The 16,331-nt window shown below is 41.3% G+C and overlaps 1 protein-coding gene across 5 annotated transcripts in view; it reads left to right on the forward strand.

The window, feature by feature from the left end:
• The window catches only part of LOC101111335 (S-adenosyl-L-methionine-dependent tRNA 4-demethylwyosine synthase TYW1), a 142,780-nt gene that overhangs the window by 45,375 nt on the left and 81,074 nt on the right, over window positions 1–16,331 (forward strand). For 4 of the 5 annotated variants that reach the window (XR_009598381.1, XM_004020949.6, XM_060405875.1 and 1 more), the window contains exons 11-12: window positions 209–318; window positions 14,292–14,469. Coding sequence is in view for 4 of the 5 variants with exons in the window: in XM_004020949.6 (XP_004020998.2) it covers window positions 209–318; window positions 14,292–14,469 (288 nt within the window). In the remaining variant the exon portion in view is untranslated. Of the gene's footprint in view, window positions 1–208; window positions 319–6,561; window positions 6,671–14,291; window positions 14,470–16,331 lie in introns of those variants that run through there. The other variant, XM_060405877.1, reaches the window with a different exon arrangement.

Genomic DNA, 16,331 nt, shown 5'->3' on the forward strand with positions numbered 1-16,331 from the left:
CTCAGTCTTGGCCAAGCATTTCCCTTGTCCATCTATCTGTCTATCCTAGATGTCATGACTCAAAGTAAGTTGTAAAATATAGCTATAGATAGCTGAACCTTTAGGGGAAAACCAACTTGGATTTTATAATTATATGGACTCTCTCGTAGCGGGTGACTAGCTGAGATTTAACAGAGTTCTGAAGAACTTTTGCCTCTTTTTTTCCTAGGCACCACACCAATCCAGTGGGTACTGAATGGCGGTGGAAGATGGACCAGCCTGAAATGATCTTGAAGGAAGCCATTGAAAACCATCAGAACATGATCAAGCAGTTTAAAGGTATTTATCTTCCCTCTACAAAGGAATGCTAATAGCCTGAATTAAATTGGCAGAGGAATTGCCTCCTTTGGCAGAATGTTGTCCCTGCTGGCAAATTCTCGTGTAGGAAATCGAAAACTTTGTAGAAATACTATATATACTTTGGCCTTCGTAGTTTTCACTGATAACTTTATATATATCATATGATGGGAGAACTAAAAAATTAATTCAAAGCTTAGCTATTTTTAATACAGTGTGCTCAGCTTATAAATTTTGGCTGGGAATGTATCATCATTCCTCCTAAAAACTTTTGCTATTGTTCTGTGTTGGATACAAAGCAACCTTGTGATTCGACTGATAATTTTAGATCTTTCAACTAATAAGTAATACCAGTTAGATAGTATTAGGAAGGCATTTTTGAATAAATGCTGTACAAAAAAGGAGGGTTAATTTTAATCAGATTTCCTCCACATGATACACAGTGATGTATAGAATTCTGCTACTCAGTTTCTAGAATTTCCTGATCTAGCTGTGTGTCACAGTGCAAGGTATTTGACTCTATTGGAGATGGCTGGTTCTTAAGCTTTAGTGTGCATCAGAATTGGTCATTAAATAGTGATTCCCGATCTCCTTCCCCAGGGATTGATTCAGAAAGTCTGAGGGAGGGAGCTAGAATGTACATCACTTACACATTTTCTGGTAACCTTGATGTTGAACTGGGAACTATACTGTGAGACCCACCACTGTAGATAGATATGGAGGACGGGTATTGGGTTGACCAAAAAGTTCTCTGGGCTTTCCCGTAGCAGCTTAAGGAAAAACCTGAAGAAACTTTTTGGCCAACCCTAAAAAATAATGGCTTTTAAAAGACAACTGCAGGTGATCGACTGAGATGTGTTAGGTTCCCTGTTAAATGCCTCTGTCTCCACCCACCACTTGTCAGTCCTGTCTCCTTTATTCTCCTTTCCTTTCATACACAACAAAAAAAGTGAATTCCAGCCAAGGTGGGTTTGGCATCAGCACTCTTGCATTGTAAATGGGAGTCTTTATAAACCCCAGTAATTAGCATTTTGAAGATCAGATAGTCCTTTCATGCAGAGAAGATCGTTCTGCCAGGTCACTGCTTCTTGAGATCACACTGTTTCTGATGTTTTTCCTTCACCAAGCAGTTCTCCAGGTCTCAGTAGACACTGCCTGGGTGTTCGACAAATGTAATTCAGTCCTGGCACTGTCTGGAGATAACATCAGACCCACAGGTTAGGGGTTCAGTCCTGTAAGATTGTGCCCCACTTCAGATGCCAGTGGAAAGCCTGGGATGTTACCTGTGTTTCTGATTGACTGTAAATTGGAAGTTCCCACGACCTCCTCAGATTCTTTGTTAGAGTGGCTCGCAGAACAGAAAAGCATCTACTTATGTTTACCAGTTGCTAAAGGATATTATAGAGACCACAGGTGAACAGGCAGATGGAGAAGTATAGGGTCGGTCTGGAAGGGTCCTGAGGCCAGGAGCTTCTGTCCCTATGGAACTGGGGTGCACCACCCTCCTAGTGCATGGATACATCCACCAACCCAGAAGCTCATCAAATCTTGTTCAAAGGTCTTTATAGAGCTTAATTTGTCAGTTCCCTTTCCCTTTCTCACCGGTCCATGGGTATGATTGAAAATTCTAATCCTTTGAACACTTGGTCTTTATGGTGACCAGCCCCACCCTGAGGCTATTTAGGAGTCCTACCCTATGTCACCCCATTTGCATAAATGTACTTAGGTGTGCTTAAAAGGGGCTCCTTATTTATTTTTTGGCTGCGCTGCCTGGCATATGGGATCTTAGTTCCCTGACCAGGCATTGTGTCCCTTGCAGTTGAAGCATGGAGTCTTAACCACTGGACCTCTAGGGAAGTCCCCAAAGGGATCTTTATGAATGACAAAAGGTACTCCCACCACTCAGGAAATCCCAGGGCTTATAGGAGCTTTGTGCCAGGAACCAGAGCAAAAACCAAATCTATTTCTTGTTTTTTACCATGGTATTTCTTACCGCTATTCTACTTCCTGGGAGAAATTGGGAAAGTAATGGAAATAATAATTCAAGAGCAATAATAATTTATAAAGGTATTTTTATTAAAGTAATTTATAAATTTATATTGTCTTTATGAGTTTTCTAAGGAAAATTGCCCTATACATATATGTGTGCATATATGTATGTGCCAACGTGTACATCAGAGATGCTAATAAATATTTTAACATTTCATCTTGGTTTTTAGTCTCAAGAATTTTTTTTTTTTTTTGGAAACAAGTCATTTTCTCTTATTTGGAAAAAGCAGTGTCTCTTACCAGCCTTTTGGAAAATTAAATGAAACTGTGTAGTGAAAAACACTATAGTAAGTCTCCACATCAGGAATTTACCAGCTTTTCTTAGACTCTTTGTTGATTTAGTTAATATTATCGATCGTTGACCCTCAAATAAACCATATGCCTTTTAAGTAAATTTCAAGGTGAAGTCTTACTTTCTTTTGGATATTTAGTTACTAGTCAGAGTTCTCCAGAGAAAGAGTCATCAGGATGCTGTGTGGGTGTGTTTAGAGGGAGAGAGAGAGAGATTGATAGAGTGAGATTGGCTTAAAGAATTGGATCATGGAATTGTGCAGGCTTGGTCAATCAAAAAGATAAAAATAATCTGATGGAGCAGACCAGCAGGCTAGAGATTTAAGGAAGAATTGCAGTTCAAATCCAGAGGCTGTCTGCTTGCAGAATTCCTTCTTGCTTGAGGGCTGTCAGCCTTTATTCTTTAAGGCTTTCAGTTGATTTGATGAGGCTCATCCACATTATAAAGGGCAGTCTGCTTTACCCAAAGTCCACTGACCTAAATGTTAGTTTCATCCAGAAGACATCTTCACCATCCAACATCCAGAATAACATTTGACCAAACTGGGCACCATGGCCCAGTCAAGTTGACATGTAAAATTAGCCATCCTAGATAGTCATATCAGAAGCAGGCAAACACCAGTAATTTTACCTTTCTAGTGTAATCAGTATGTTTTTATTTCATGCTTAAAGAAGCAGTTGAATCCTTAAATAATGGGGTGATGGCCGAGGATGTGTGTTTCCTGGACATCTAGGAAGCTCCCTGAATAAACTGTGTGCCAGGCAGTTTGTATGGGTGGAAGCAGCCCCAAGGAGTAGACATGCATTTTTCCATCTCGAGATGTCCTTGATACAGAGTGACAACCTGAGTTTTGATAGTGATTTTTCTGACAGGAGCATTTTTGTAAATGCACTTTAAATGGAAATAAGAGATGAATAAATCATGAGGCTGCCTTTCTTCACGTTAATAACATATGTTAGGTGAGCTCGGTGAGCACGTAGTCTTTGTTATCTGCCTAGCTTGTTGGAGGGTTTGTCCTGTGCAGAAAGGTGTCCCTGGTTAGTAACCTTGTGCTTGCTTTAATCAGTAGGCATCTCAGACGGTTTGTCTTCAGGTACCTGTGGCATAAGAGACAAAGTGTTTTAAAGTATATGTATTGTCTTGCAGAGGAAGGACAGATACAGGATTGCAGGGAGAAAGAACAGAGCATGTCTGTGAATAAGTGAATCCTGAGTAGGGGTGAGAATGCTACGAGAGTGGGAGTGACCCCCGAAATACAGCAGCTGCCATTCATTCACCCTTAAAAACAGCTTTTATAGAGTATCTTCCTTGCCCTTGTAATTCTCACAAAGGATGCTTTTTGCATACCTTAATTAATTGCCTTGACAAAATGTTACCATGTCAGCAAAACATCTCTTTATTTAATCAACAATAAATTTTCTCGAAAGGTTTTCAAATTGGAACTGGTTGATACTTGTATACTGACACTCTTCAGAATACAGAAATCAGTTTTTCTTTACAGTAGTAGAAAACAAGTGTATTTTTGAAGGTGTGGTGGGCAGTAGATAGGTCTGCACATGGGCTTAAAGGAGCTCTGATTCATTATATTTTCACGAAGAATGAGAACTCCCTTCAGTTCAGTTCAGTTAAGTCACTCAGTCATGTCCAACTCTTTGCAACCCCACGAGTCGCAGCACGCCAGGCCTCCCTGTCCATCACCAACTCTCGGAGTTCACTCAAGCTCACATCAATCGAGTCAGTGATGCCATCCAGCCATCTCATCCTCAGTCGTCCCCTTCTCCTCCTGCCTCCAATCCCTCCCAGCATCAGAGTCTTTTGCAGAGTCAACTCTTCACATGAGGTGGCCAAAGTACTGGAGTTTCAGCTTCAGCATCATTCCCTCCAAAGAAATCCCAGGGCTGATCTCCATCAGAATGGACTGGTTGGATCTCCTTGCAGTGCAAGGGACCCTCAAGAGTCTTCTCCAACACCATAGTTCAAAAGCATCAATTCTTCGGCGCTCAGCTTTCCTCACAGACTAACTCTCACATCCATACATGACCACAGGAAAACCATAGCCTTGACTAGACGGACCTTTGTTTGGAAAGTAATGTCTCTGCTTTTGAATATGCTATCTAGGTTGGTCATAACTTTCCTTTCAAGGAGAAAGCGTCTTTTAGTTTCATGGCTGCAATCACCATCTGCAGTGATTTTGGTGCCCCCCAAAGTAAAGTCTGCCACTGTTCCCATTATTTCCCCATCTGTTTGCCATGAAGTGATGGGACCAGATGCTATGATCTTAGTTTTTCAATGTTGAGTTTTAAGTCAACTTTTTCACTCTATTTCACTTTTATCAAGAGGCTCTTTATTTCTTTTTCACTTTCTGCCATAAGGGTGGTGTCATCTGCATTTCTGAGGTTACTGATATTTCTCCTGGAAATCTTGATTCCAGCTTATGCTTCATCCAGCCCAGCATTTCTCATGATGTACATATAAATTAAATAAGCAGGGTGACAATATATAACCTTGATGTACTCCTTCCTGATTTGGAACCAGTGTGTTGTTCCATGTCCAGTTCTAACTGTTGCTTCTTGACCTGCATACAGATTTCTCAGGAAGCACTTAAGGTAGTCTGGTATTCCCTTCTCTTTCAGAATTTTCCACAGTTTGTTGTGATCTATACAGTGAAAGGCTTTGGCATGGTCAATAAAGCAAAAGCAACATTCAATGATGTTGGCAATTTGATCTCTGGTTCTTCTGCCTTTTCTAAATCCAGCTTGAACATCTGGAAGTTCACGATTCATGTACTGTTGAAGCCTGGCTTAGGAAATTTTGAGCATTGCTTTGCTAGTGTGTGAGATGAGTGCAATTGTGTGGTAGTTTGAGCATTCTTTGGCATTTCCTTTCTTTGGGATTGGAATGAAAACGGACCTTTTCCAGTCCTGTGGTCACTGCTGAGTTTTCCAAATTTGCTGGCTTATTGAGTGCAGCACTTTCACAGCATCATCTTTTAGGATTTGAAATGGCTCAACTGGAATTCCATCACCTCCACTAGCTTTGTTCATAGTGGTGCTTCCTATGGCCCACTTGACTTTGTGTTCCAGGATGTCTGGCTCTAGGTGAGTGATCACACCGAGGTTATCTTGGTCATGAAGATCTTTTTGTTCAGTTCTTCTGTGTATTCTTGCCACCTCTTCTTAATATCTTCTGCTTCTGTTAGGTCCGTACCATTTCTGTCCTTTATTGTGCCCATCATTGCATGAAATGTTCCCTTGGTATCTCTAATTTTCTTGAAGCGATTTCTAAGGGTGTAAATATTAAGCAGATGACTGTCCTTTCTGTATAGTCAGTTTCAGAGTGAGGATGGCAAGGCTAATGAAGTCACTCTGCCTCTTCTGAACTGAGTACCATCCCCTGGGTGATGCTCTGACACGCATTCCAGTTCTGGGTGCCAAAGATGCAGGAGTGTCACTTAGATTTCATTTTAGCCCCTGGTGGAAAGTCTATTCTCTGTCTTCCTTAAATCAGAACTCCTTAGTAGAGACTGGCATGGAGAAGTGGCTTAATCTCAAATGTAGAATTACTCACAGATGCCCTACAGGAAACTAGTTCTGCTTTCTCTTCTTCCACATCCATTTTAGACTTTCCCTGTTAAAGCCCTGTTGTTATTACCCTGTGTCCCCTTGTGGCTTACAAAAAAAAAAAAAAAAAAAGCCAAAAAGCCAAAAGTAAAAGTGTGTTTTTGGTTTCCTCAGTTGGAACTTGGGATACATTTTCCTATAGGAAAAAAAAATTGAATTTGATTAGGTGATATTGAAATGGACTTGGTAGTGCTATAGTTTAGGTATGTGCTGTGCTAAGTTGCTTCAGTCGTGTCTGACTTTTTGTGATTTAATGGATTGTAGCCATGGGATTCTCCAGGCAAGAGTACCGCTGTGGGTTGCCATTTCCTCTTTGGGGATCTTCCTGACCCAGAGATCGAACCTGAGTGTCTCACATCTCCGGTGTTGGCAGGTGGGTTCTTTACAACTAGTGCCACCTGGGAAGTTCATTGTTTAGGTATATTACAGATTAATTTGATGTTGGCGGGGTGTGGGGTTTTGAATGGTAACTTCATCTCCGTTTTAATAGCATTATATCTGGAGGAATATGAATTTCAGATTTCAACAGAAATTTAGGAAACAGGTCTCATAAGTTGGAAGTTACAGGCAATTTTCAAAGGTTTGCAGCCGTTTCTTTCTTAGTTATATTTTTCCACTCTCGCCTCTCCGTAGACCTCACTCTTTTAGCTCGTTGATGTTTCCCCTCACTCTGCTGTGGAGTCCTTTGTTTCTTTGGGTGCTTTCCCACCCCACGCTGATCACCGACTCTCTCCCCTCGGTCTGGCCCAGTTGTTCGATGACCTGATTTCTGTATGGGAGGAGGCTTGTTGTGGGTATTGTTTTTGCCTCTGAGTTTCCAGCTTTTGGGGCTTCCCTTGTAGCTCAGTCAGTAAAGAATCTACCTGCAATGCAGGAGACCTGGGTTTGATCCCTGGGTCGGGAAGATCCCCTGGAGAAGGAAATGGAAACCCACTCCAGTATCCTTGCCTGGACACAGGCAGCCTGGTGGGCTGCAGTCCATGGGGTCACAAAGAGTTGGGCACGACTGAGCGACTAACACTTACGAACTCTTACTTCCAGCTTTTGGCTCAGTGGCCAGCCTTCAGTACATTTTGAAGACATTCTGATCTTTTCAGCATTTCCTTTTTGTGCTTCTGTTCTCAATCTCAAGGGTAATCATTGTCTTTTCAGTTATTTCATTGATCATTAAACCAGTCTTCCTATGACCTTTATTAGCTTTCCCCTTTATATGTACAATGTACAGTTAACTTTATACTGATTACAAGTGGGTCAGGATTAAAGTGCAGCTCAGCATCTTTTCAAAATGCTCACTTCCCCCCTCCAAATAACACCATGGCAGGGAGACACAGGCTTCAGAGAATGGGGTTTTTTTCTTAAATTTATGTATTTGTCTATGTTTGGTCTTAGTTGCGGCACACAGGATCTTCTATTTTCATTGCGGCGTGTGGGTTCTAGTTCCCTGACCAGGGAGTGAACCCAGGCCCCCTGCCTTGGGAGGGTGGAGTCTTAGCCACTCAACCACCGCGGAAGTCTCAGGTTCAGGTTTCTTTAGCTCAGTTTCCCATCAGTTCAGCTGAGATCAAGTGAGTGAACACTCTTTGGGAGGGATGTGCTCAGTGCTGAAAGTGCAAGGATGAAGAAGACATCATTTGTTGCTAGGTGTTTTTATCTATTGTTTAATGCAAAAAATAAAGGGTCTCTAATAGATGGGCCTCGGGAACAAGGTGTGCCAAAGTACACGTCCAAAAGGAATGTGGGGGAAGCCAGGAAGAGAGTACCATCTGCTAATTGTTTTCTGAAGCTTGTTTATGAAATAAACATCCCAATAGAAGTGGCTGGATCAAAGATCTATTGTATGTGACTTTCAGCCAGAAGGGTTCTTAGGAAGATCTTTGGCCAGGAACTGTATCATTATTTGAGAAGAAAGAATGTTTTATTTCCAGTTGGTACAGTCTTTAGAAATAGGAATACTCATATTTGTCAGTTATACCTCAATTAAAAAAAAGGCATAAGAAAGTATTAAAAGAATAAAAGTTCATTATTAACCAATGCCCCCCCCCCAAAAAAAAAAACCCCAAAGAAATAGGAATACTCTGTGTTGAACCTTATGTCATTTTTCTGGGTTATTCAGCTTATTGCTATGACCTTAGGATAAAAATTCTGGAATCTTAAGTTTCTGCTTCAGCATCTTTCAGTGATGTAAAGTGCATGCGTGCACGCTCAGTCACTCAGTCATGTCCGATTCTTACGACCCCATGGACTGCAGCCAGCCAGGCGCCTCTGTCCCTGGGGATTTTCCAGGCAAGAATACTGGAGTGGGGTGCCATGCCCTCCTCCAGGGGATCTTCCTGACCCAGGAATTGAACCTTCATCTCTTATGTTTCCTGCATCGGCCAGCAGTTCTTTACCGCTAGCATCACATGGAAGCCCGAGGTCTTTACCTCCAGTCTAGAGGCTGAATTAGAGACGTTGTGTTTGGGGGCAAGTAAACCATTTTGGTGCCTGTGGTGTTGAACTCATGGGGTCTGGATTGGCCATTGTCCAATATGGGGCATTGTCCAATATCAAAAGAACTTTAAAAGACTGTCCCCTTACCAGCAAGGTACTTCCTGACTTCAGGAACAAAGCATCCTTGGAACCATCCAGAAAAAGTCTTCCCATTGAACACCTTCTTTTTGTACAACCAGAAGGCTGGCAGCTGGTGTTTATCTTACCCGTTCAAGGCTCAGGGGTTAACAAGTTTATAGAGAAGAGCAGTCGTAATCATTAACCTGACTGCATTTGCCTAGCACCATGGCATTAGCCTGCCCATTCCTGTCTTAAATCCTGGTGCTGGCTTCTCTTCCTTACTAATAAAATGTCCTTTGAAGCCTTCTTTGCACCCCAGCATAGGGCACTTTTGACTATATTAAAAACCTGTTCAGGCAGGTATCCTTTCTTCTCCGTGATTTTCTTTGCTGGGAATTCCTTTGCTGCCTCTTGGTTGGCAGAAGCTGCTCCTCCTGTTATCTTGACATTTTAAAAGTCAGACCTCTTTTTAAAATCATCAAACCATCCTTTGCTGGCATTCCATTCTCCAGCTTTAGATCCTTCACCTTCCTCTTGCTCTGAGTTGTCATATAATGACTTCACCTTTTGAATCATATTCGTCTATAGGTATGTCTTTCTTATAACAATCCTGTCCCACACATAAAAGCTGCATTTTCAATATGAGATAAAAAGGCATTTTACAAAAAGCTCAAGGTTTTCACACCTGCTGTAGCTGCAGCGACAGCTTCATGAATTTCCTTTTCTTTTTCTTTTTTTACAATGGCCCTTCCGCTGGACTCATTTGTCTTGAAGTGGTGGGCAGCCGCAGCTGCGGACTTGACTCTTGGTGCGTATCAAGCCATTTACCCTTTTGTCACTCTTCTCTGCTTCTTGGGAGCTCTTCCAGCATCACATGTCATATGGGTCCGTGCTGTTATTCAAGGTTTACGTTGTTGCACTAAACATGGTGAAAACCATGAGAGAACTTCAAACCTGTACTGCAGTGAAAGTGACTAGAGAGACAACTGCTCACATGATGAACCTCCGGTGGAGTTTCACACAGACACCTGCAGCCCTTGTGCTCAGCACCCTAGCAACAGGAGGCGCTAGGGAAATTTTACAGTGTTACAGTCTATACTTCATCTTTACCTTTGTTTACATTTCTGTCAACTGGGGGTGGTGCTATACGAGGTCTGTTTGTGGGAGTACATTTTGATACATTTTAACTTAAAATGCATGTATATTTTATGATAGTAAATGATGGAGTAGTATCTACATGTATTTTATGCATTCAGGATACACCTAAGTTTTCCATTTTTTTGGATATTACCATGTTATGGGGTGCATCTGTGAGACTTTTCAAATTGTCACAAATCTTCAAAAACTTTTATATAAATAGAAATTTCCAAAAATTATATATATGTATATAAAAGAACTATATATATATGTATGTGTGTATGTGTGTGTGTAGAAAAAACCACATACACGTGGGCCTGAATTCTTCCAAACCTTGTTGTTCAAAGATCAACTGTATGTTGAATTGAATGGAATTACTGTTTTTTTAAAAATAGAAAATAATTGAATTTATAGTACAGTTCATGAAATAATTATCATAATGAAATATTTGCAGCTAAGATTTTAAAAGAATGCTTATGTGCTGGGCTTGGTACCAAACTAGTTATTTCATGTGGCTTATTTCATTGAATTCTCACAACTCTGTGTGTGTGTGTGTGTGTGTGTGAATTCCCCACGTTATACATCAGGGAATAGGTGTGGAGGGGATGAGTGGCTTGACTCAGGACACAGATCCCCCTAGTGCTAGAGCCAGAGTTTGAACCCGGGGCATCTGATTTCCAGTGCGTCTGACTGCCTTGCCAGTACTCATTCTTCTTTCTGAGTTTTAGGTTAATTTTGCCACTTCAGGTTAAATCTTCCCTTCAACTCTTCTCCTCATGGGGAGATTAATGATGTTTCTTTCTTTTTTTTTACAAAAAGAAAATTTTATACTTAATGCTGAGTTGTCTTGGCAACACAGAGTGAGTTAAGTATCAAGTTTTATTTAAAACCTTGATTCACTTAAGATTTTAGATTTCAGTAACTTAAAAAATTATCCATCTCCAATACTGACATGAAATACATTCTTAGAATTGCAGTTAGTCATAAAAGAAGATAAAACCTGCCACTTTTAGATTGTTCTGATTTTAGCCTGTATTATGTTGATTTTGATGGCTTGGGTGTTTACTTGCACTTGCTTATTTCCAAGTAGATTGTGTGTGAGTGTGTGTGTAAAATAAAGTCACCTCCTGGAAACTAAAGCACAAGCAAGCAGTGAAAGCTAACTTTATTTTCTCCAGATTTGTTGTTGTTCCTTAAGGCGATAGTTACTGGGAGTTAATTATTTTAAGAAACCACGATAAAGGTGATGATAAAAACAACGTCCTTAATGAATTTTTTTGTGTGTGTGCTAGGCCGTCTGCTAAAGCCTTTCCAGGCATTATCTCATTTAATTCTAACAAACATTCTTTGGGGTAAATACTGCTTATAGTGAAGAAAACTACATTTCAGAGGTGACTAAGAAATGACTGAGAAGGTGTATGAATATGCTCCTCCTCACTTCTAATCTTGATGAGGAATATTGTACTTTTTAGAAAGAATGTATTTTTCAAAAAGTACTTGGAGAAAGTAGCATGGATGCATATACGCTAACATATGTAAATAGATAGCCAATGGGAATTTGCTGTATGACTCAGGGAACTCAAACTGGGGCTCTGTAATAACCTAGAGGTGTGGGAATGGGCTGGAGCTGGGAGGGAGATTCCAGAGGGAGGGGACATATGTATACCTATAGTTAACTCCCTTGGCCTGCAAGGAGATCAAACCAGTCAATCCTAAAGGAAATCAGTTCTGAATATTCATTGGAAGGACTGATGCTGAGGCTGAAGCTCCAATACTTTGGCCACTTGATGCAAAGAACCGATTCATTAGAAAAGACTGTGACCCTGGGAAAGATTGAAGGCAGGAGGAGAGGGGGACAGTAGAGGATGAGATGGTTGGATGGCGTCACTGACGGAGCAGACATGAGTCTGAGCAAGTTCTGGGAGGTGATGAAAGACAGGGAAGCCTGGCGTGCTGCAGGCCATGAGGTCACAGAGAGTCAGACGTGATTGAACGGTTAATTCATGATGTATGACAGAAATCAAACCAGTATTGCAAACCAATCGTCAATCAGTTAAAAATAAATAAATATAAAAAAAATAAAGACCCTAGAGAGAGCACCAAATCCTAAGCACTAGACCACCAGGGAGACATTACCATATGTAAAACAGATATCCAGTGGGAATTTGCTGTGTAATGCAGGGAACTCAAATCCAGTGTTCTGTGACAACCTAGAGGGCTGGGGTGGAGTGGGAGGTGAGAGGGAAGTTCAAGAGGGAGGAGGCATATTTATACCTGTGGCTGATTCATGTTGCTGTATGGCAGAAACCAACACAGTATTGTAATTATCCTCCAATGAAAAATAAATAAATAATAATAAAAAAGAACCTAGAGATAATGGACAGAAATGTCTCAAGTAAAGAAGGATTATTTTTATTTGCCTTCTTATGCTCTTTCCAAGCCTTCCCAACTCGTGTTAGATTGAACGATGCTAATGAATGCTTTCTATTTATTAAAAATAATTTTTTTTCCCCATGAATGCTTTCTGCATTGAGTCAAAAGCAGTACTGCTTGACCTATGCGGTCCACTCAAGTTACATGGGGAGCATTTAATAAATACTAATGTCTCAAGCTCATCCCCAAAGATCAAGGTTTAATTGGCTTGGGATACTGCCTGGATGCTGAGATTTTTAAAAAATTCTTTAGGTTATTTCTCAACGTCTAACTACAGTGGAAATCCATGGTGTGTGCCAGTGGTTCCCCAAGCTTGACTGCACATTGGGATCACCTGGGGAGCTTAAAAAACTCCTGATGCCCAGGCCCCTCCCCGAGATGGTGATTTTATTGGCCTGGGCTGTGGCCTGGAGTTTGGAATGTTGAAGATAGTCCCAGATGATTCCAGTGTATTTCTGAGTTTGGAGACTGCTGGTTTATGCAGTGGTTTTCTTTTTTAAAAAATTGTTTTAAACTGATAGAATTTTTTTTTTTAACTGATAGAGATTTTAAAAGAAAAGGTAGTTATTTGTTTGGCTGCACCAGGTCTGATTTGTGGTCTATGGGATCTAGTTCCCCGACCAGGGATGGAACCTGGGCCTCCTGCATTAGGAGCATGGAGTCTTAGCTGCTGGACCACCAGGGAAGCCTCTGTGCAGTGGTTTTTTACCTTGGCTGCACATTAGAATCACCTGGGAAACTGTTAAAGCTCCCATGACCCTGGCTTGCACCCACTCCAGTAACATAGAATCTTTGGTGCTGGATCTTGGCGGCCCTAGTTTTCCACGCTCTTAATTCAAAATACTTGGAGGATGAAGGGAGGCAATGATTGGTATAGGAGAGGCTATTCTTGGGCTTCCCTTGTGGCTCGACTGGTAAAGAATCCGCCTGCAATGCGGGAGACCTGGGTTGGGAAGATCCCATGGAGAAAGGAAAGGTTACCCACTCCAGTATTCTGGCCTAGAGAATTCCATGGACTACACACAGCCCATGGGGTCGCAATGAGTTGGACACAACTGAGCGACTTTCACTTCATTTGCCTTATGTAGCTGTACTGAGTTCATTTTCTTAGACCAACATGATGGAATGCAGAGCTAAGCAAATTATGGGAAGTAATGTATTCTGTGTTCCAAATAATTAGCTAATAATAAAATTAGTTTTGCCTGCTTTATTGATGTAATTTAAATAGTATTAAAGCCAAGGATGAGATTGCTGGTTTAATAATTCTAGGTTTTTCTCTTCTTTTCTGACTTAATGTGGCTCAGCTGGTAAAGAATCTGTCTGCAATGCAGGAGACCTGGGTTTCATCCCTGGCTTGTGAAGATCTCCTGGAGAAGGGAAAGTTTATGTCTGCCCTCTTAGTGCAGTAGGCAGCACGTCAGTCTCATACTCTGAAGGTCCTGAGATCGAATCTCAGAGGGCAGATCATTCTTTTCAGGATTGCCTCGTGGTTCAGACGGTAAAGAGTCTGCCTGCAATATGGAAGACTTGGGTTTGATCCCTGAGTCGGGAAGATCCCCCAGAGAAGGAAATGGCAACCCTCTCCAGTATTCTTGCCTGAAAAATCCCATGGATGGAGGAGTCTGGCAGGCTACAGTCCATGGGGGTCACAAAGAGTCTGACACGACTGAGTGACTTAGCTTTCACTTTCAATAATTTTAAGGGTCCCCCCCACCGGCGCTTGTTTTGTATTATTTGGCTGGTATCAGAAATGAATTTTCCCTCTAAAATCAAAGAACCACTAAGAAAAATTAAAAATGTTTTAATTACGGAAAATAAAAGTGACATCCCCTATTTGTACCTTATTGGACTCGGTCCTTTGCACTGTCTTCCAGGAGTGCCAGGTGTCAAAGGGGAACGCTTTGAAGAAGGGATGACAGTAAAGCACTGTGCCTTGTCTCTCGTGGGAGAACCCATCATGTACCCAGAAATCAACAAGTTTTTGAAGCTCCTCCATGAGTGTAAAATCTCCAGTTTCCTGGTCACAAATGCACAGTTCCCTGCGGAAATCAGGTGAGTGGTCTCGCCTGTCAAGATGATGCTTCTTGAATCTGTGTTTGACTAAGAAGTAAAACTAACAGGTATTGATTCAGAAAGGATTTACTCATTTCTAACTATGTATAAATGTTGGCTTTGAGGGGTCAGAGCACCTGCTCCTAAACATCAGTTCTATTGGGAAAGATAACATTTGTTTAAAGAATAGAGGCAAAAAAAAAAAAAAAAGTTGCTGGGGGAGTTCAACAGAGAAGTAATTTTGTTTTTTTTTTTAAATGGGAGAAGTGGGGTAAAAACTTCTCTGAGAAGACTTATTAAATTTGGGTCTCAAAATATGGCCGTGTCAGCCTAGAGGGGTGGGAGGGAGTTTCTAGAGGGAGGGGACATATGGATACCTATGGCTGATTCATGCTGATGTATGGCAGAAACCAACACAATATTGTGAAGTAATTGCAGGGAGAGAGCAATTGGCCAGGTGGCGGTGGTCAGGCTCTCTTGCCCCACTCCACTCACGTCCTACTATCTGGGATCGTTTGTGGCACTGGGCATGTTCGTGGTGGTGTGGTCCTGTGTAAGCACCACCTGAAAAGCTCTTAGAGGCAGAGTTGCGCTGAGTTGAGTTGCTGCTGCATCAGCCATGAGCCAGTAAAGCATGTCTGTAGTTCCTCTGGCTCCTTGCATCTTCTTCCAGCTTCCCTGCTCATACCTTGCCTGCACTGGGTTCAGCAAACAGTGAGATAAAGCGAGATAGTAATTATCCTCCAATTAAAAAAAATGAATTATAACAGTATGGCTGGGGTTGGTACTTGGGGAGATAGGAAACTGTAGGTTTTTAATAGCCTTTCCCTTCTCCAGGGAATCTTCCCAACCCAGGGATTGAAGCCAGGTCTCCTGTATTGCAGGCGGATTCTTTACCAGCTGAGCCACAAGGGAAGCCCAAGAATATTGGAGTGGGTAGCCTATCCCTTTTCCAGCAGATCTTCCCGACCTAGGAATTGAACTGGGGTCTCCTGCATTGCAGGCGGATTCTTTACCAACCGAGCTACCAGGGTAGCCCAATTTAAAAAAAATATAATAAATTTAAAAAATATGGCTGGGATTGGTACTTGGGGAGATAGGAAATTGTTGGATTTTAATAAGAACTACCTGAGAAAGATACAGAATTGGGGTCTTTGGGATACCACTATGTAAATATAGTTGATTTGGACCACAGAGGGTGCGAAGGAGCCTGGCAGCTGAAAACCAAGTTGAATAGGTTGGGGCGACGACTTCAAATGCTGTTCTTTAGGAAAATCTTGCTTTCTGCAGAGTAATCTGCCAGCTTGTTTGTATAAAATGGGCGGGCCAAGAAACAGGAAACTGGATAGGAGATGGTAAGGTTTAAGAGTTGTAAGGATGAAGGGAAGACAGAATGAGGAGTCTTCAAAAAGGTGTCATTGACATTGCACTTGAAAGTATGTGGATTGTTTCCAGATATCTTTTGATATTGATTTCTAACATAATTCCACAGTGGTAAGAGAACAGACTCTCTGATTTCAGTACCTTTAGACCATGAAATTGTTGTGCCTTGTTTTATGTCCTTGGATATATTCCAGTTTCTCCCAGTTTATAGTCTCTGGGAACTTGAATTTGTATCCTACTTTTGTGTGAAAATTGTATAAATCTTAATTATGTTGAGTTGGTCCATGGTGCTTTTTGGATCTACCGTATCCTTTTACTTTTCTGTCTATTCATTCTGTTAGTTTTTGAGAGTTTGATATTGAAACTCTAACTAAAAAATCTTAATTTTTCTACTTAAAAAAATAATTGTAATATATAGTGGAACTATATGTAACTTTGTTCTGTGTTTTCCAAGTCTGCTGTATATGTGTTGTCATACT

The sequence above is a fragment of the Ovis aries genome, chromosome 24 (genome assembly GCF_016772045.2).
Source record: "Ovis aries strain OAR_USU_Benz2616 breed Rambouillet chromosome 24, ARS-UI_Ramb_v3.0, whole genome shotgun sequence".
In the NCBI taxonomy this organism is placed as follows: domain Eukaryota; kingdom Metazoa; phylum Chordata; class Mammalia; order Artiodactyla; family Bovidae; genus Ovis; species Ovis aries.